We start from the raw sequence: 20,480 nt of genomic DNA on the forward strand, positions 1-20,480 counted from the left end.
TCCAGGAGATTGCAAAACAGTGACTCAAATATTTACACAAAATTTAACTTCAAGCATGTGAGAAAGTCCAATGGGTAATAAAAATCTGTGTTAAAGGAATTGGCTGAACCAGATCCCAGAGGCACAAAATTAAGCCTAATGAATTTACATGTCATGCAGATTTACCTTCATCTTTCTACATTTACAGTTTGCATTGAGTTGGAGAAGAATAGCGCTTACTAAGACATTCCAACTTTGAACTGGAAAGTTTGTTCAACATAAAATCTTTTGAAGAATTAATAAATCCATGAGCCACATAAAAAAACACAACTTCTCATTTAAGTAACTGAAAGGACCATTGTCTTAATGTTTTCCAAAATGAACATAAAGTGTTCTTTTATACAATTCAGAGACAGACAAGACATGAAAGCCATGAGAAAAATCATTAAACAAAACTCCAAAGTGAACAGCTGGGAGAAGATTTATCCTGCTGGCCCTACAGCCTAGGAAATAATTTTCTCTCCCCTGAAGTTGTAGAGATAAATGATCTAACTGAAGTTAGAGAGAAAAAAGTCAGTTTAAATCAACGTTTTCTGTTACTCAAAATAAAGAAAAAGGAAGAACAACAGAAGATATCTCATGTTCAGTTGAAGGAATACCAGCTGAGCCACACTTCATTTGATGATCATCCCCTGCTGTGTTTAGGCTGAACTAAACCAATGTTTATGTGGCACAACAGAGCTAAAATCACTTGTCTTTTTAGATGCTCACTGGTTCCAGACCAATACTTGCCTACTGACTCCTACATCTTCACAATGATGGATGGCAAAGATTAAACAAAAGTTATCGTACTTCTATGAGTATGTGTTACAGAAAAGTGGTGCTTTGTAGTGTCGGGAGTGAATGAAATGCAGGGGTAGCATCTGAAGATTGTGAAGTCTTTACATTTGAGATATGATCTCACAATTTGCTGAAGGATATGTGAAGTTTGGGTGTGATTTTATAGAAATTACTTCTCTATTTAACAGATCAACTTGAGAGTTTCATAAATCTATGAACAGAAATATTTTTCAAAGGCCTTAGGACACTACAGGCAACGTGTACTGCTTAATTGAAAAAGTAACATCAGAAGAAATCAAAAAACTTTGTGGCTTTCTTTAGCAACAAAACCTGTGTTTTATTCAGCATTATATAATGACCCTATTTAACTAGTAAAATCACTGGCTATTATTCAAATATTGAAAATATGTATCAGCGATTAGATGATGCTTTCCCCCACCCCTGTAATAATGGAGAACAGTATTCCTCTATTGAAAATTACCTTTCAGACTGTTCTGAACTTCTAACGCGACGTCGAGGGCATTAAACGGCAAAACTGGATCAGAGGCAATTTGCAAAGTCACTTGTCCTGTTAGCTGAAAAATACAAAAAAACCCAAAACCCAGTCAAATTATTTCCAGCAGATTTAATGTTCTTCTGGAATAGCACATGTTCTCATTACATTGGATTTTCAGGGAAATAAACACATATTTATGATAAGGAATATGACCAGGACCATTGCCTTGCTATGCAACATTACAAAATGTTCAGAGAATACAAGTTATGACTACACACAACAATTCTGTGCAGTGTGTCTTCTCTGGACCTAGGATGCTGCAGGATTCTCTGAAGGCTGAAGGACCTTTTTGCTTTGTTTTCAAATAAAATATCTCAATACTCTAAACATGGGAATGAAATTTACAATTTTACTTAGTCTCTAGCCTTAGCTATCAGATTTTGAGAGTTTTCACAACTAAAATAAAGAATTACAGACATTATGGATCAGAAGACCAAGCCTAGGGCTAAATGCAAGCTGACCTGAAAACCCACTGCCTTTTGAAGTGTTACGTGACAATTCAGTGCACGCAGATGTACAACTCCCAGGCTGCACAGAACACTGCTTTCTCTCAGGAACTCAGGGAAGGAAATTCCCAAAGAAAGCTCTCAGTCCACTCCAGACTAGACGTCAGCACCTGTCACAAAAACTCAATGGCATGAATGCTTCTTTTTGAACAGTTCATAGATAAGGCAGGGGCTGAGTGGCCTGAGAGCTTTTTTCTGCTCACAGAAGGTCAGCTCTCCAGCTCGAGGCTTAGACATGCTACAGGGGCTGTGTACAGAAATACATCTTCCTGCTGAACTACACCTAGCTGTGATTAAACAGAGGATTTCAGTCTCCAGGCTGCCAAGTCCATCACTGTTCATGGGAGCTATAAAAACACACTGACAAAAACATGCAAGAAACTTTCATTCATCTTCTTCATATATTGATATTGCAAAAAGGGAGAAAATACCTGTAAGGCTGTGTTCTAAAATAGAATGATGGCTGCAGGTGATGGTGACCGTGTTGATAAAAATGTGGACTGAACAGAATCATATTGTACAGTTCTTCCCAAGGTGTTGGGGGAGCAAGAATAATATCTATCCTTCAAAAGCAATATGATCCTTTCTGTGCCAAAAGTAGCATTTTAATTTTACAATAGGAAGTAGCAAGGAAAGACAACAAGACTCAGTAATATTAAAAACAATAGTAGTGCAATTGAAAAGGAAAACCATCTCCCAAGAAAGTGGATGAAAGCAGGGTAATATCAGAAATACAAGTTTCCTGGAGAAAGATTAATAGAACCTCACAACATTTCTCAGAAAGCACAGAAAGAATGACCTGACCACAGACTGGTTTGGGTAAAGACTAAGGGAATCATGCTGTGTATCAGACTGCAGCCCACATCTGAGCACAGATGTGCTGTGAAGCTATGGAGATTTACCTCCAGAGAAAACAATATCACAGAAGGCACAAAGAAAAAAGAAACTTACCTTATATAGAGGGAAAAAATATAGGGAGGAATAATGGTATGTCAGGCCATTATCAGGAAGAGCAAAGAACTAAGAGTGAACTTAAGAGATAAAAAATACCATGTCTGGAGAGCTGTGTTAAAGTATTACACAGTAACTTCTTATGAAGAAACTTCCCAATTCCTCTGGCCGTCAATGCTCAAAAGCCATTACATTATCTATTACAAAAAAAAGGTCTGGAAAAAAATTACATCTATTACACAAAAATTGTCTGGAAAGCACTAAAAAACACTGGTCTCAGAGATAGCAGAGTGGTATTATGGAAACACAAAAAATGAAACTGTTAGGGCAAACTAAAACCTGTACAAGTCTGTACCTAAGCCAGGTCCACATAATCCAGCCAGAAGCAAATCTGTAAAAAATATAAAAATGTAAAAAATATTTCTGGCACACAGAATCCTTCCATGTCCTGCATGGAACTCTTTTAAGATAAACTGCCCAGAACATGGGCACCCTGTGAGTTGCTAAACATTGAAATAACATCCTAATAAAAGCAGGCATTCTACATGGACCCCACACCCACCGAACCCCAGGACAGCACCACAGGTCACAGGACAGCTCTAGAGAACACTTAAATTCTTCCTTGACAGCCCATTTCTGCTAAAACTTTAACTAAATGGTAATACAAATATCCATAGGTATTTTAGGAAGTGACATCAATAGTTATAATGTTGCTGATACTCTACAATCTGCTGCCACAATTTTTAAGAACACAAAAGCAAGGAAAAATGCTTCTTTTGTGAGGCAGGAAAGTGGCATTTAGAGAGGACAATACCGTAGTAAGCAACTTTATCATTATCTCCTGCAGAATCTGGCTTCATTTTTATGAATTCTTGTCTTATTTCTGTTTCTTCCAAGGAACTTTAGTTTGCTTTCAACTACAGCACACCAAATCTGTTTTCTTTTTCCTACTGAAATAAAGTGATACCATCCAAATCTTATGACTGACTGAAGCATTTTAGAAATTTTACAGTCTCTAAGACTGCAGACAGTGTGTTAGCAAACAGGTAGCAGTGGTGTTTATTAAATCACGTACTTCGTGGGCTAATCTGGAAGAAATCAATCATGTAAAGGAAAGCTCAGAGCATTGATCTGAACAGAGTAAGTAATAATGCTGCAGGAGCATATATCAAACCCACATAAAGCAGCAAGACAGAAAAGGCTACTGATTTCTTATTTATAGTCTTATTTTTGGATATACCATTCCCCTGAGCGCAACACTGAATATACATGGAAAATAAAGACAAGCTTTGGCCCCCTTTTCCCAGGTGAAAAATGTATCAGACTGACTACTGAATTATTAAATGCAAGAATAATTTAGCTAAGAGTAAAGACAATTTTCTCATGAAGTGAAAAGCTAAAGCAGGATGATTGATTCTGTTCCCATACTGAGGTGGCTAAAACACTAATGACAATTTCTCAAACAGCATTTATACATAATACACATACAATACGCAATAATTCATGTAACATTTACACAATTATCAAGTGTAAGAAAAGATCTTAGAGTTCAAATGCTAATTCATCCAATAATGATTTTCTTTCTATTTTAAAAAGAAAAAATAATGACTAACAATGCACTTGGCTGTGGGAAAGGTGTCTTTCAGTACACAAAAAATTATTTAAAGAACTTCCAATTACTTTAAAAATAAGTATTAATATAAAATGTAACAATAATTGTACTTATACTTATTTGTTCTCTGTGAGGGTGGTGAGGCCTTGGCACAGGGTGCCCAGAGAAGCTGTGGCTGCTCCATCCCTGGAAGTGTCCAAGGCCAGGTTGGATTTAATCTGGGCTAGTGGAAGGTGTCCCTACCCATGGCAAAGCTCAAAGATGAGTTTTAAGGTCCCTTCCAACTCAATCCATTCTGTGATTCTATGAATACTGCAAAACAAATCTCAATATTTAAAATAGGTTTATACCAAAATAACATTCTTTCAGGGTCTTTTACCTATAGGCATAAACGTCTTTATAGGAAGGAAACAACTGCTGTCCCTGCTTTTACTTCTGTGACACTGTGTAGATCCCAAAAGATAAAAGGAAGAATCACAAACTTCAAAAAAATGCTGGTGTTAAAGATGATTCAGTATCACATGACATTTCCAAATGATGTTGTATGTTCTTTTCTCTTCCAGAGTTTTACAAACCATTCCTTCAGGAACTATGTATTCTTCCAATTATTGCCTATCTATGAACCTAATTTGACTATAAAATCCAATTTTCAGGAACATCAGGTGGATCCACAACACTTTCTAAAAGACTGACATAAAAAAAATACCTCGATTAAATGCACACAACATGTTCCTCCATACAAATCATAAATATACGTTACCAGTTTAGCTGTTTTACAGTGCAAATAAGGAAATTAAATAAAGTGGAGTTTGGGGGGTGGAATTCATCACAGGTTGGGTTTTTTGTATGTCACAGCTGTTTTCTCAGGGAGTTAAACTCAGTGTTCAAGACAACTTTCTTCCTCAAACATCCCAGCTGCCTAGCAGCAACATAAAGCATGTCTGCTGGCACACAAATTTAATTTTTTAAAAAATATGAATGCTTTAAGCCCAGGCTAGATAAATTGAAAGGCTCCACAGAGTGTCTGGTACACAGATTCAGTTTTGCTTTGGGGGCATGCTGCTCCTGAGCCTGCCTGGCAGGGACAAGCCTCGAGTGCTGTCTGGCTTTCCTGACAAGGCAGGCACAGCCACTCATCCTCCATTCTGCCACAGCAGCAGAAATTTGCAAGATGAATAAAATTAAAGCATATTTAGTGGATATGAAGACATGAAAATATTATGTGTGAGAGAGATCAATCTGCTAGAATAAACATCAGCATGCAGCGTGCAGGAATTCCTTTAACACAGAAGTTTACATGTCAGTCTTGTGAGCTTTGTTGTTTTTTTGGTTTTTTTTTTTTGTTTGTTTGTTTGTTTTGGTTTTTCGGGTTTTTTTTGTTTTGTTTTGTTTTTTGGGTTTATTTTTTTTTTTGATTACTGGAATTTGAAACTGATGTATCCAGCCTGTGCTATGCAAACCTCAGAGGGTGGAAGTGCTGAGCCTTTAGGACATTTTTAGTTACATTAGCAGAGTTAAAATCTAAACAGACATCTCAGATCTCTTCATATGCCAAGTTACAAACAACATAACTTAAAAAATGAAGTAAATGCCATGTTTATCCTTCTGTAAACAATGTCTTCAGCAGTGTTGCACTCCAGTTTTACCTGCTGGAAAGAATTAGGCTCAGCCACTTGAAACCTGAGCTGTGCAGCAGCAACTCCTTTGCATTTCAAGCCCTATACCTCTGTAACATATTTTTAAAATTTTATTCTGTGCATGTTAACAACACTTTACTGACAGCTGTGCACTTCCAGAGGAAACCAGCACACATGTGGCAGCTTATCCACCACAACCATGACAAACTATGTGAGAGGAGAGGTGATGTGACATGGTAGTGCAGACCTATGCAGATTCTCAGCTACAAACTCAACATCCCCCCATCCCTAAGACTGCCTGCTACAGACCCAAACAATCCTTGGGAATGGGCAGCTCTGAGCCTCAGCTTCCTCTGATATCAGCATTGTTGTTTTCTAGTCACATTTGCCCTCACACCCTGCACCTCTCCCTTCATACATTGCCCCTGGGGGTCATGGATGGGGAAGGAACATGGCAAAATTCTGTACTCTTTAGAGGGATCAATGACACTGCTGAAAAGAACTGTTTTTCCCTCTTTTTCCCTCCTTAAGGTGAGTGGAAAGGTTTAACTTTCACGACTGGCTGTTGCACTGTTTAATCTCAGGTGTTCATCCTTTGCATCAAGGGTCTCTCTTCCCACAAAGACTGATGAGCAGAGTGACCTGCAGAGATCTTCTGACATGAAACCAATCATAAACAACAGCTTCAGCCCCCACACCCATGAAAATAAAGAATGAATATCTGCAGATATTAAGATCCCCTCTCAGAACCACAGTATTAGTAATCTCAAATGATAAACTAATCAGCCTTCCCCACCTTATCTCCCCTGAAAAATGTAAAAAATAGTTTTATTAATATAGGCAAATTTCATGAATATGCTTCTTCTGGTTCCCCCTATCCACTCAACTTCCTTAATGTTATCAGACTTCTTTAATTAAACATGAGAAATTGAATCTATTTAAATGAAATCTGTGATTCCCTGGCAATAACAATTTCAGCACCTAGTGTTACCAGATGAATGGCAGCAGTAGTGAGACTCATGATAAATTAATGAGCATTCTTAATAGTGGGATCTCAATTTACTGGGGAAAAATTTCCTGCAGAATCAGTCTACACAGCAGGTTTTTTTATATTCATCACCTTCCAAAGAAGTTAGCTGATACACAAAAGAAAAATCAGAAGCAGGAACATGAGGACACAGCCAGTTTTTTGAGCCTCTATCTTTCTGAAAACCACATTCCCATGATTAGGCATAGAAATAGAAATCTGGCCATAATGTCCATTTTGCATTAAAGTTGCCAAAATTCAAAAATTCAAATTTCTTAAATATTCAGTAAAAACATGTGTTTGTTTTTTGTTTTGTTTTGGTTTCTTTTCCCCCCTTATTGAAATCTACCTTGGCACCAGGGCATGTATTTACACCACAGATCAAATGGTATTTTGGGGTATCAGACACTGAATGCAACAGCTGTATTTTAGGACAGTAGAGGGCTCTCTGAGAAAGGACTATGGTGAGTCTGTGCTACAGCAGGTGAACCACAGCACATTAATTCATAAGAAATACTTCTTTCTGAACAAGGAAAGTGTGAGTTCTTGCAAATATTAAATATTTTATTTCAACCCTCCTTGCCCCCAAATAATTTAATATTGTTTTATTTACTCTTAGCACAGAAAATATTGATTAGGAAGTAAAAGTGATTGTGAATAAAACATGGATATTCCCTCTCTTCAGGTATCCTGTGCACAGCAAGCAGCACTTGACTGTTTCTATTAGGGTGGCACACAGCACTAGGCATCCCCAAAATTACATATTAAGATAATCCAGGACTATGGTAACTTAGGCTGGCTCTGGAATACAGATCTCTATTTACATGATCATACACTATGTTTTCTACATGATTCATGATGAGGTTCTGAGGCACTGATAAATTAAGGTTAGAAGTATATAATTTGCTTAAAATCTAATTCGTTGGCCAATTTAGTAGTGTACAGCACTCAGAGAAGTGAAAGTACATTTTGTATGGATTTCATTCACAGCTAGGACTAATCATTTCAGTTTCCTGCACAAAAAAGAAACTCCTACTTATTTCTGCTTTGCTTTTTGTGTACACGTAGAAATCACTGCATTTCAGATTATAAGTATATGGAGATGTATGTTTCTTGTGTATCTAAGTGCCTTTATGTGAATTTTCTAATATCACGGTGTGATTGGTGACGTTGTCCCAGGAGTGATCCTTGCAGATCCCTTCCAACTCAGGATTTTATACTTTTCTATTAAGAAATATTTTAAATTGGATTAATTTATAGTGAGGAACAATTCCCCATGCCCTGGGTTATAACTCCTTGATATTATCCAGAGTTTCTTTGCACTCCTACCTTCCATCCACATCACGCTGCTCCTCACACAGCCAGAGCCTGGCCCATTTCTGGCAGTTCTCGTGCTTTTGTTACCACAGGGGCAGAGAAGAGGGATGATTAACTCACTTCCAAGCTAATGGCTTTATTGAGTTAGGCTTGGCACTGTGCACTGAACCTGTGCTCAAGCCACTTTGTTTGGAACTGAGGCAGAGCCACTTTCTGTCTGCACAGGGTTCCTGCTCACACAGCAAGCCATGAAGTCAACTGTGGAGCACATAAATGTAAGCAGCAATAATCTCCAGATGATTTTCTAATAATCTACTTCATATTTATGCATGTTGAATTAACTTCTAGAAGGGCCACTAGACTAAAACCTTAGGAAAAAGAGTTAGTTGGCCTTTTCCTCAGTTTGCATGGTTATGAGCGTGCAGAAGGATGCAGCAGAATGGTCTTCTGCACTTGAGCTCTGGCTGAAGAGGCCACACCATGACAATACAAATCTTTAAATCTTTACAAAACCTCATGCTGGATTTCTTATAGAGAATTTAAAAAGTTTGCTCTAGTGTTAATTCTTTTTTAGCTCCAATGTTAAAGCCAGGTTTCTCTGATTCTCAGCTGTGGACTCTGAGGATGACAAATACTGAAAAGTTTGATTTAAAGCAGAATGATTTGCACATAGCATTCCCATAATACCCAGATACCATCACTGCACAGGAAAAGCAGTGCTGGATCCTTTTAAAATAAGCAATGTTAGCTGCCTGAAGCTGGCTACAGGCAGTCCTGAGGAAACAGATCCAGCTATTGTTCTGGTACAAAGAGAAATAGATAATGAAATATGATGCAAAATTTATCTCTATAGATCAGAGTGAAAGATCTCCATTGACAATGATCATATACAGAAATTGCATTGTGGACAGATGTTAACTACGTTAAACCAAAACTACATAGCTTGTTTCTTTATTTGCATATGTAATACAGAAATTTTCAGGACAAAACATGCAGTTAGCTATTAGTGCACACACTTATGCACAAAAAATGCATTTTTTTTTCTTGTTATAAAGGAAGTTTGAAGCAAAGAAAGTAAAAGTCCCCTCAGAGTAACAGACAAGAGGCATCAGTGCAGATTCCTGTGGACTGGTATGAAAACACAAACCAGGCTGTGATTAAGAGCCTGGACACCAAGACTTGCCATGCTACTGGACAACCTCCCCTGTGTTTGCTCCCAGTTAATGAGCATCATTCCCTTTCCCTGCCTGATGTGTGTGTTTAGGGCACCCATCAGGATGCTCGCACAACCAGCTCTCCCTACTCACAGGATAATCAAAGCACGAGATGATGGGTCTCAACAAGATAATTGATAATTTTGTTAACAGTTGCCAGACAGTTGGCTGGGCCCTGCTGGTCCTGGAGCCTTCCAAGGCAGACAGTAATGACTTAGAGAGAAAAAAAACAGCAGTGCAAGCCTGCATTTAATCACCCAGGTTCACAAAATAGAAACAGATCGGCCCAGAAAACAGAATGTTGCCTTAGAGCCCTGGTTAATCAGAATATCTCCTCACACACTTCAAGATACATGTGTGAACCAAGAGTCTTCCCAGGCTGGAATGACCCCAGGATCCCAAGGACATCCAAAGACTTCCCAGGTTTCTGTTTGATCTGTAAAGCCACTTCTTCCACTGAATCTACAGGACTGGGTCTGAAACTTATAGCATTGTTAAAAACTAGATAATAGTCATCACAGGAGAGTAATAATAAAGAAATTGGCAATAAGAAGCTTCAGCCACAGCCTTCAGTTTAGACCTCGATATCATCTTTTTAATCACTCTCCTTTTACAGAAATGGATTTGATTTAATTGAACTCAAAAAAAAAAAAAGTCTCTAATCATACTTCATCAGCATGCAATTATTATTCAAGGAAAACCATATGTACTATTAAGCACTCTTAATTAAAATAATGCATATAATCTGCTTCAGCACTGAACATTGTCCTGGATGTTCATTATTATTTTTCTTCCATTATTGTGACAATACATTTTTTTCTACTTTTTCTCATCTATTTCAATTCCATTTATACACTTTTTCAACATTAATGATCACAATATCAGGACTGAGATGCATTAATATACCACCATCCTTAAATTTTGCATTGCATGACCTTCAAAATGAGTCAGACCCGACTGTGGAGACTGTGAGATGAGGATGAGGAAATGCTATTAGAGGAGTCTCTGGTTAGCCCAAATTTTATTTGCAATTATGTCTTCTACGTGGCCATACTGAAAGAATATATGCTAGGCAGTAGCCAGTCCTTAGAATTTATGGAGAACCAGGGACAATGAAAGAAAGAAACTGAATTTAAGAGTTGAAACAATTGAAGAAAATCATCTGTGATGGGTTGAGGAACTTGTCAAACTTGGACAGTCAATTCAGCATACTCAACAGAACAAGCATTATGGAAAGATTAATGACATTATATATTAAAGTCTCCCTATCCTCTCAAACTCAGAAAAGCTGAGATATTTAATAGTTATACAGGGAAAATATTGCTCTTTTCTCTCGTGCCACCTCTTGATGCAAAGGTACGACAAATTTTTCCTCTTTAGGTGGCTGTGATCAGTCAGGATTGGAGCAGTGACAGTTCATTAAACACGACAGACTGGCCCTGAGGGACAGCCACCAGTGACCCACGGAGCTGAGGATCCCAGGGAAGCTGAAGATGCATCGTGCTGCAGTACAGAGCTCCCAGAAAAGACCCATCCACAGCCAAAGGCACACTCTCCCCCAGGGGAGAATTCACTGGGGCTACCCCCAGACACCAAGATTTGCTGCCACTTTCACAAAAAGGCTCAATTTCCTTCTTACGCAATTACTACAATTAGGGTTAGATTCTGCTCTTGGATTCACTTGCATAGGATTTACCAAGCCAAAAATGTATTTAAGCTTCTTACAAATATCAGAACGCAAAAGTAGAATTTCTGTGAATTTTTTCCCACTGTTTTTTGTATCAGAACATTCAATCTTCAATGTAACTAAAATAAAATGTAATCAGTTGACTTATAGTAATAATTTTAAACTTAAACCTCAAAAAGAAGTCTATAATTAAACAGTATAATTTCTCAAATAAAGGTAGGGTAAGGTTGCTTGTTTTATTTTAAAAATAAAAAATTAATTAAAGATGAATGTGTTTGGGTTGAGCAACCTCCCCCTAAGGCTTGGGGGAAATGCCAAATCTGACAAACTCTTTGAGTGTTAGGAAATCCCAGGTCAGTTTGCTGAACTTGCTGAAGTATTTTATAATTAGCTGGGATGTTCCTAAGACAGCCACTTTGTCTGAAAAAGAGACTCCCTCATCTTTCTAACTTGTCCCTGATAAACACTGATTAAAGATATAATAAATAATCTTTCCCATTACAGAATATTTACATAAACAGAGAAAGGAAACTCAGGTCATAGAATGGCTTTTGAAATTCATAAGGATCACTAGCTGTAAAGCTCAAAGTATCTGAAGGTAAAATTGAGATTTATTGGCACATCTGGGTCTATAATCATACACCTGTTACTAAAATCATTAAATTATGATGGCTATTTCATTCCACTGTATCTTTAGGTGGGTTCTGTGTTAAAGGGACAAAGGCAGCACGATCTGATGGAAACAAGAAATATTACACAGAGAAGCACATTTTAAAAGAATATAATCTTCCAATACTGTAGGAAATGCTACTATTTGCTATTCCAAATATAAGGATAGCATGGGTGAAGATCTGATCACTTTAGTGAAAGGTAAGATGAAAAGGAAGTAGTTGAGGAGTCTGGAGAGTGAAAGAGATGGAGTCTGGAAAAAGCAAACTATTTAGAAAAAAAATCAAGTTGGAATTTGCTGCAGACCATCAATAGGAGCCTGGGCAATGTCTGGAAGAGGAGAAGGCAAGATTAAAAAGACAGCTGAGGAACATCATTTTGACATAACACTATAGATGGATTACAGGAGGAAAAAAGACTTGCAAGGCAAATATGTCAAGATAAGAGGCAATTACAATGAAGAGAAATGGTTTGATCACAAAGCCAGGGAGAAAAGGATGGAGTTAAAAAAATTCTCTAGAATGAAAACTTATCAGAATACTAAAATGTCCTTTAGCATACTGTAATCTGTGCATTCAGCATAACTCCCCCATATGACGTAAAATTCCAAATTTTACACAGTTCCCCCCCAAAATGAACAAATAAATTAGTGGTAGCATCCAAAGTGATACAGTCACGCATGTGTGTAAGTGCACTTCAATTCACAGATTAGAGAAAAACTCATCTCAAAACTCTTCCGTATGTTAAAACTGAAGAGAGATGCAATTGCATATAATATTAATTTTCATACTTTAAAATACATTAGGACTTTATAGACTCTGAGAATTTCCCTTCCCCCAGCCAGTAGAAAGGCAATGTGTATGGGCATTTGAGGTACTCTGAATAGCTTTAAACCCAGTAAAAATAATCTTCAAAAGAATTTTGATATCAGAGTGAAATTTCTAGAAGATACTGCACTATGTCTACATCATACATCAAAAGCACAAAATACATTTTAAAGTTTTTCACTTTTATTTTCAGAACAACTAAAAAGCCTTCCAGGAACTGTTCTGATCTTTTGGGTACAGCAGGATAATACTGCAAGATTCTGAACTCTAACCAACAATATAGTCATCCAAGCTTCATCCAATAATGGGATATTTTTGGAATGATAAATTGAAGAGAATAAATAATTTAACACTAGGTTTAAAGAAAAAAAATATTAGTTTTCACTTAGAGACAAATTTTAGAAAATGACAGATTTTAGAATTCACTTATTAGGCAAAATGACTGAGTAACAAGTAACAGACTCCAAGTTTCCTAACACCATTTAACTCCATTTCACTCTATCAATACTGACCTCTCAAGACATTTGAAACAGGGAAAGTGGAAATGATGCTAAATCTGGCAGTTTTAAGCACTGCTGGCTGGGTGCTGCTGAGGGTCGCAGGCAGCGGGGCTGTCCCAGGGGAGACTGGAGGCATCACTGTGTCTGCCCATTCCCAAATATTTCAGTTTTCCAGTCCAAGAACAGCAGACTCCAGACACAATATTAGATTAGACCATTATATTATGCTGATTTGTTAATCTTTATTTTACCTCCAGTCCTCCAGCAATTCTCTGTCTCCGAGACAGAGGTTGAACTTGACTGAAGACAGAGTTATTTTTCTGCTTACTCTACTTAAATACCAACTGATATTTGCAAAAGAGGGGATGTGAAGGGGAGCACCAGTACCATCTAAGCTGAGGGGTTTATTTGTGAAGAATATTACATTAAAAGAGCCCAGTAGCTATTACTGATTATTAATCTTCATTTACAATAATAGCAATATTTAACAAAAAAAAAAAAAAAAAGAATAGGCTACGCTGCAAGTCATGCCAAAGCCTTTTTAATTGTCAGCCCTGCTAGTCTAAAAAGCCTTCACCCTATTCATTCAGTTATCATTCTGTAGCTTATAATTAAAGTGCTAATGTATATCAGAATTCTTTGATCTCAAAATAAAGAATTCTTTTACTAATGAAATTCAGAACACAGTAGTTATAGGACATTCAAGTTTCCAAGTAAAAATTAAAAGAAACAACCAAAAGTGATGTAATTAAGGGAAAACTATTTCAATTGAACAAGAGAAGGAAAAAATTTTGTGAGAAGTCATTTTGGATTGTGGAACAGTTAATCAAATAAAGCACCACAAGACTTTTCTCTGTGTAGTTAAATACAACCTAGGAAGAAAGGAAGTGAGTATATTGTACCAGCACAAATGGACTAAATGACCTCAAAGTTCTTTAGCTTAATCTAACGAGCAGAGATAATTCATAAATCCTGAAATCTAACTTCAATTAGCATGAGTTATCATAATGGGTCACAGTATCTCATCCATGGTATTTTATTTTCATTCTGAATTCACATTTGAGGGGAAAGAAAGTCAGCAGCATGTCACAAAGTCTGTCTAGACTAATGCAAATAAAAAACCTATGTGTAGTCATCTACACTGACTACAAGCATTATTCTAAACAGTGAAGGTCAGCAGAACTCTCACCACAGTCTTGTGTCTTACAGCTCTGACTTGGGAAAAGGAAAAAAAAAACCAGAAAAACCACCCCAAAAATATAGAACTCGTTTTGGATTTTAGTCTGCTGAAAAGAATCCTCTTGTATTGCTGGGGATGTTAACTGGAGGATGTGTTTCCCTACCCCAGGTTAGCTGGCAGGTACTAAGTAAAGCTGAAAGGGATGGAGTCAGCAAGATCCCACACTGCTTATCTGCCAGTGCCACCAGTCCCTCTGAAAATGGATGCTGAGCCTTGAAATAACCTTTCAAAAGCAATTATTGGTTCAAAGACGTGAGTGGACACCAGGCAACCTTGGCTCTTAGTTCTGCTATTGTCAACCCTTCCCTCACTATCTGCTTCTCATGGAAAGTGATCTTATTTAACTCACAAGGGTTAAAAAAAAAAAAAAGTCAGCCAAGCCTAATTACATCCCACTGCCATCAATCTGCATTCAGTTTCCATGAGCTTTGGATTAGGCAGCTCAATACATTTTCTAAACATATTACTGTGGCTGTTTAGCAGTGTAAGGATGTGTTTTGCATTTTTCTCTTCATTACTTTCTTTGAATTAAAACCACTAAGCCTAGCAAGAAAAGCAACAAAACTCAGGGGACTAAATAGACCAAACTGAAAGTGAGAAAGAGCTTATTTCTTAACATTAAAAATCTTCTTAAAACCACATGGCTCAAGATCATCTCAAGTATTGCCTTACATGGACACTAAAAGCAAGATTTCTAGGCTGCCTTTTGAAATACTTTGAAAACTACAATTATTGGGACAGACAGTAAATTTAAAGTTATTAGTTCCTCATTCTCAAAGTCGCACTTCAATAATTTTATTACTTACCTAGTCATACAAGAATGGAAGCTTGAAAGTCCACTTCAGCTAAGGAAATTATGGTAAAATAGTCCTAGAAACACAATTATGGATCAGAGGAGACTGCAGGATTTTACAACAGTATATATACTCACCAATGATTTGTTCTGCTTTTCAGAAAATACAGAAAAAACATACATCCAAAAATTAGAAGTTTACAGAACTTTGCTAATGAGTTGCTTAGATTAAGTTCAAGTGGCTCTGAAATGCTCATGCAAATAATGAGAAGAATGAACGGTCATTATATTTTTTTTTTCTTCTTCTAATTAAGAAAGATTTCAATGAATGAATAAGGACTCAGAATCAATTTGGAAAAGCATTGGTTAGTTTCTCTCTGAAAAGTTTGTACTGCTTCACATGTTCAAATAAAACTGAGAAGTTGGTAGAAATAGCTAAGTTAATAACAAGAACATGTTTACTAAAGTTTCTATGAAAATTCAGGGAACTGTCCAAGATGAGAATAGAAAATTTTAAAAAGTACTTTCTTCAACTCTTACAACCTTTGGAAATTCACTGTTTTCTTTGCCTCCTCATGAAAATGACAAGTGTCAGCCTGTAAATCAAATGACTGTATTTCTTTCTGTTTACTTTCCAATTTTTCATGACTGCTTCCATATTTTTCCTATGACTGACACACAAGACCTGTGCTCTGATGAGCTCTAAAGCAGAGCTCTCCTCACCCTGCCAACAGCCTCCAACAGAAAAACACAGAGTACCTGAAAAAGACTGTGGGCAAGAATACCCCAAATAATAAAATAAATATCCCAAACAAAAAAATAAAATAAAAAAAAGCAAAAGCAAGCTTACACCTTAAACTGTTTACAGAGAAATTAAATTTACACCTGCAGCTATTTACAGGGAAATACAATTAAAATAATCTTTCACAGTGTAGGGCTATTCTGGAGGAGGGTTCTCTATGTGTTAGGTCCCTTTGAAGTTGCTTTTAAGAATTGAGGTGAGACTATCTGAGGGTCTGGAACACAACTTGCAAATAATGCACTGAAGACAAATGTGATCATGCAAGGTATTATACATTTCAATCCTCTGAAAGCAATTTACACACCTTTAAGTGATTATACCTGAATACATAAAAGTAGGAAGAAATAAAGGCGAGTAAGAATATAGAAAATGCTCATCAGCAGCTTCTTGAGAGTTCTGCTTACAAGGCACCCTTAGCCCAACCCCTGGCCTGAGAGAGGAGATGTTTTGCAGTGTCACAGAACATTTTTAGCTAGGATGAGATGCTGTAGGTAGGCATATAAAAATCTCAGGAGTACAACCAGGCTGTAATACCTGAAGTGCAGCATAGATTCCTCAAACATGAATTTGGAGGTTTAGTCTCCAGCACAAAGTACAGCAATTTCAGTCTGATTCATGTGTAATAGTGAATTGCCCTTCCTGGTATGTTTAGGACATGTATGCAGCCAGTGATCACTGCCAAGCCTTGCAGACTAATGCTGTACTGCAGTGAGGACTGTGACAGTGTTAATTTGGCCAATTATGTCCTTTCCTTATGAAAACTCCAAAGCTCCAAGATGTTCCACTAAAATCCCCTCGTCTTAAATAAGATAAAAGGCATGAAAATATAAATACTTTTCAATGAGATACTAGAAAGTCATGACAAGTAAAGGGTGCATTTTAAGGCAAAGAAGTAGTTTTTGTTGTTCTTACAGTATTCCCACAAGACCAGCTCCACTTCTATGATCTACATCAGTTAAGCAATTCAAGCAGAAATGTACAAACCTTGAAGGTTTTTAATTAAATGAAACATATTTCAGCAGCATATGCCACAGCTTTTCTGAGTGATACATTAAGGATGTATTCATTCCTGATTCAATGCAAGTTTTTTCTTTCATATATGCTCATAATTATCTTTAATTTAGATGTAAGCCCTAATAGTAACTAAGGCAAAGAAAGCACAAGCAGCAAATAGAATCATTCTGCTTCCACCAGTGACACAATGAACATGACAGAATATGAAGAAAGAGATGACAAGTCTTTAAAAAACGTTTTTTGATGACATCTAAAAAAGAGCAAAAAATCAAAACCCACTCAGCTGCATGCCCACTAGGTTTATTTAACAGTTTCTTACTGTGTAGCAAAATTATCCCTAACCCAGAACTAGGCTAGTGGATGAAGTATCTCTACAGAAGACAAGTCAGAACCCAATTTACTGAAAAAACCACAAAATTCTTGCTATAATTTCTGCTTCTTTTTCTCCCCTCCAAATGCTAGAACAGAATAAAAGTATATAGCTGAACTATAAGCAGGGGGGAAAAAAAGAAAAAATTGAACGCATTGATCAAACCCACACGTTTCCTTTTTTTGTGCTCCTCACCATGACTCTCATTTCCTTGCTTTGGTTTCTGATCCAAATTAGAATTTATTGGGAAACAACTTTATGCACTGTAATATTTTCTAAGGGCTTGCTATTTTAAAAAACTTTGTATGAATTTGCAAGTATCGATCTCCTTTCTTAAAAGTCCACCAGGGAAACCTACCAGCAATTCACTGTGCATAGAAATGGAAGATGAAAAGTAGATCATGAACAGCAACATATCACCTGTTTCTGGACAGGGTGAATGCATAGGATATTAAATGGGACACAAATTTATATCTCTTATTTTGGAACTAGAACTCAGTTTTTAAAAATACACCCATGTAGCCATTGTGTTCTGTTACATAATCACAACACAACAATCCAAAGCTTTCAGAATTCCAGATTTTTTTCACAACTGTCAGAATTTGGGTGCTCCTGCCAAGGTAAAAGCCTGTATTTTTAGGCAAGCTAGAAATTAATTCTCTTGTGAGGACATGAGAGCTGAGTAAGACCAAAGCCAAGGCCATCCTATTCCCAGGAATATCTGCCAGCAGAACATTTCTGGGGCCGAAGGGCACCAGCCAAGCTCCTTCAACAGCCTCACTCTCCTGCACTGTGGCCTGGAGAAATGGTGACTGTAGAGGCACCAAGAGCAGAAAAATTGCATGTTTCAGAGTTTTGCTTTGGTAAAAAAAAACAAGCTGAATTTCTGTTGTGACACTCAGGCAGTGAGGAACTGATAATTTTTACTAACTGCAATAGTAGGATGAGATAAAAGCATTTGCTGTGGGTTCAGACATTGGCTGTACCTGAGCATCTTAAGGTTTATTTTTGTTTGCTTCTGTTTAACTAAGACAAACAAATGGCTCTAGAGTGTCCTGGTCCTTTTCCAGCAAATACAGATAAATTTAAAAACGTGCCAGATAACAGGAAACAAATTCTGAAACTGAATTTTCCCATTAGAAATTAATCTTATCTGTTAACTACACACTGTAATTTGAAAAAAAAAAACCAACTTCTCTTTGGTAAATTATAATCAAATATGTTACAGAGTTCATCTTGTAACACCCCCTGCCATGGGCAGGGACATCTTTCACTGGCTCAGGATGTTCCAGACCCATCCTACCTGACCTGGGACACTTCCAGGGATCCAGGGGCAGCCACAGCTTCTCTGGGCACCCTGTGCCAGGGCTCCCACCCTTATAGTAAAGAAATTTCTTTCTAATATCCAATCCCAACCTAACCTCTCCAAGCTGACACACTCTTGCTTTCTTCTTTGACTGCTGTGACTGTATTTTGTGAGGTTTTTTTACTTCTGACACAGTAGAGGAGGATGCTGCAATATTTCTCTTTGGGGTTTCATCCTTTCAAAGCTCTAGACGTAAGCAGCAGTGATCCAATTTTCAATGGAAAATCAGCAGAGGAGAAGCCTTTCAAAGAAATATAGCAATATTCTTAGTGGTAAAGAACAATCATGCCAGCATTCCACTGCCTGTTTACATAACAAGATTAAATGGGAAATTTTGAAATGAAATTTTCAATAATTGATTGGTTTATTTTAAATTGAATCACAAAATTTTTTTTCCACTGAAGGATGTTTTGAAGCAAATGAAACTCCTAATTTTATTTTTTTTTATTTGATACTTTAGTAAAACCTACTTTGTATTTGTACTACTTAGTTTTTTTCATATTTAGCTAATTTTTTAGGTGGGTTACATTGATATAATAGTGCTGTTTGGAACAGCGAATAACTTACTAATTTAGGATAATGCTCATTTTAAAATGAAGTGATATAAATGAACACAGAGTTTCTGAGACAGGTTGGTGTAGATAAGCACTTGAAAAAATATCTATAGCATACTTTATCTGGAAAAAAAAAATGTTACTTAGAACACAATTATAAATAGTTCCTGATTGTCAAATAATTAGTTCTCCCCTCTCTTGTGAGACTTTACTGTGGACAGATTTTCTTCCTGCAGGAGAAAGGGAACACAATGGAAGATTCCCAGCCTCCTGTGGGGAAAGGAAAAAAAAGACAGAGACAGAAGAGTTTTGATTAACTCATTTCCTCAATATTCAGCATTCAGTCCACTACATTATTCAAAATATCTATTGAGTTACAAGCAAGAATTTTTTATCTTTGTATTTTTTTGAAAACCATGATACAATGTCATTACAGTTTTGGCACTTCAGCATAAAAAGAAATGTTTCATTCTCTTTGCCTCATTAGGATCTCATATGAGATCCTGTCAGCTGCAAGTTTGTTCAGTTTATCTCAAGTAAAAAGGAAGAAAAAAGCTTAACATTTCCTTTAGATATGTCAATCAAAAGCAGTGCACTGGCTGGAACTCCAAGTTCAGAAGAATATTGCTCATGTCAGTTGAGACAGAATTCCATGGGCCCATTTTCTTCATCACTATTAGAAAAGATGTTATTTATGTAAAGGCCCAACCTCACCTTGCAATTACCCCAAAAGCAAACTGTGCTGCATGGAGGGGTTCAGTCAATGATTCCATCATGTATTTCTCATTATCTGCTTTTTGTCTAGCTGAGAAGTACTTCTTCTAAGATCACAGTTTCACAAAAGATAAACAGTATTCAAATTTGAACTGACCAGGGAGACCAGATATTCAATCCTAAAGCATTTCTTGGCTATGTGAAAATTATTGATTACAAAATTGTCATGATTTAACTCAGGATATTCTGTAGGCTGTGTTCAATTAAATTCAATTTTAATCCTTCCTTTCCAGTCATGTAGTAAA

At 36.9% G+C, this 20,480-nt stretch overlaps 1 protein-coding gene across 20 annotated transcripts in view; it reads right to left on the bottom strand.

The window, feature by feature from the left end:
* Positions 1-20,480, bottom strand: part of NAALADL2 (N-acetylated alpha-linked acidic dipeptidase like 2) — a 412,826-nt gene that overhangs the window by 21,481 nt on the left and 370,865 nt on the right. For 19 of the 20 annotated variants that reach the window (XM_085587326.1, XM_077785540.2, XM_085587337.1 and 16 more), the window contains one exon: positions 1,301-1,394. In XM_085587326.1, the coding sequence (XP_085443452.1) occupies positions 1,301-1,394 (94 nt within the window). Of the gene's footprint in view, positions 1-1,300; positions 1,395-3,328; positions 19,732-20,480 lie in introns of those variants that run through there. The other variant, XM_085587343.1, reaches the window with a different exon arrangement.

Source organism: Lonchura striata, chromosome 9, assembly GCF_050655825.1.
Source record: "Lonchura striata isolate lonStrDom1 chromosome 9, ASM5065582v1, whole genome shotgun sequence".
Classification (NCBI taxonomy): Eukaryota; Metazoa; Chordata; class Aves; order Passeriformes; family Estrildidae; genus Lonchura; species Lonchura striata.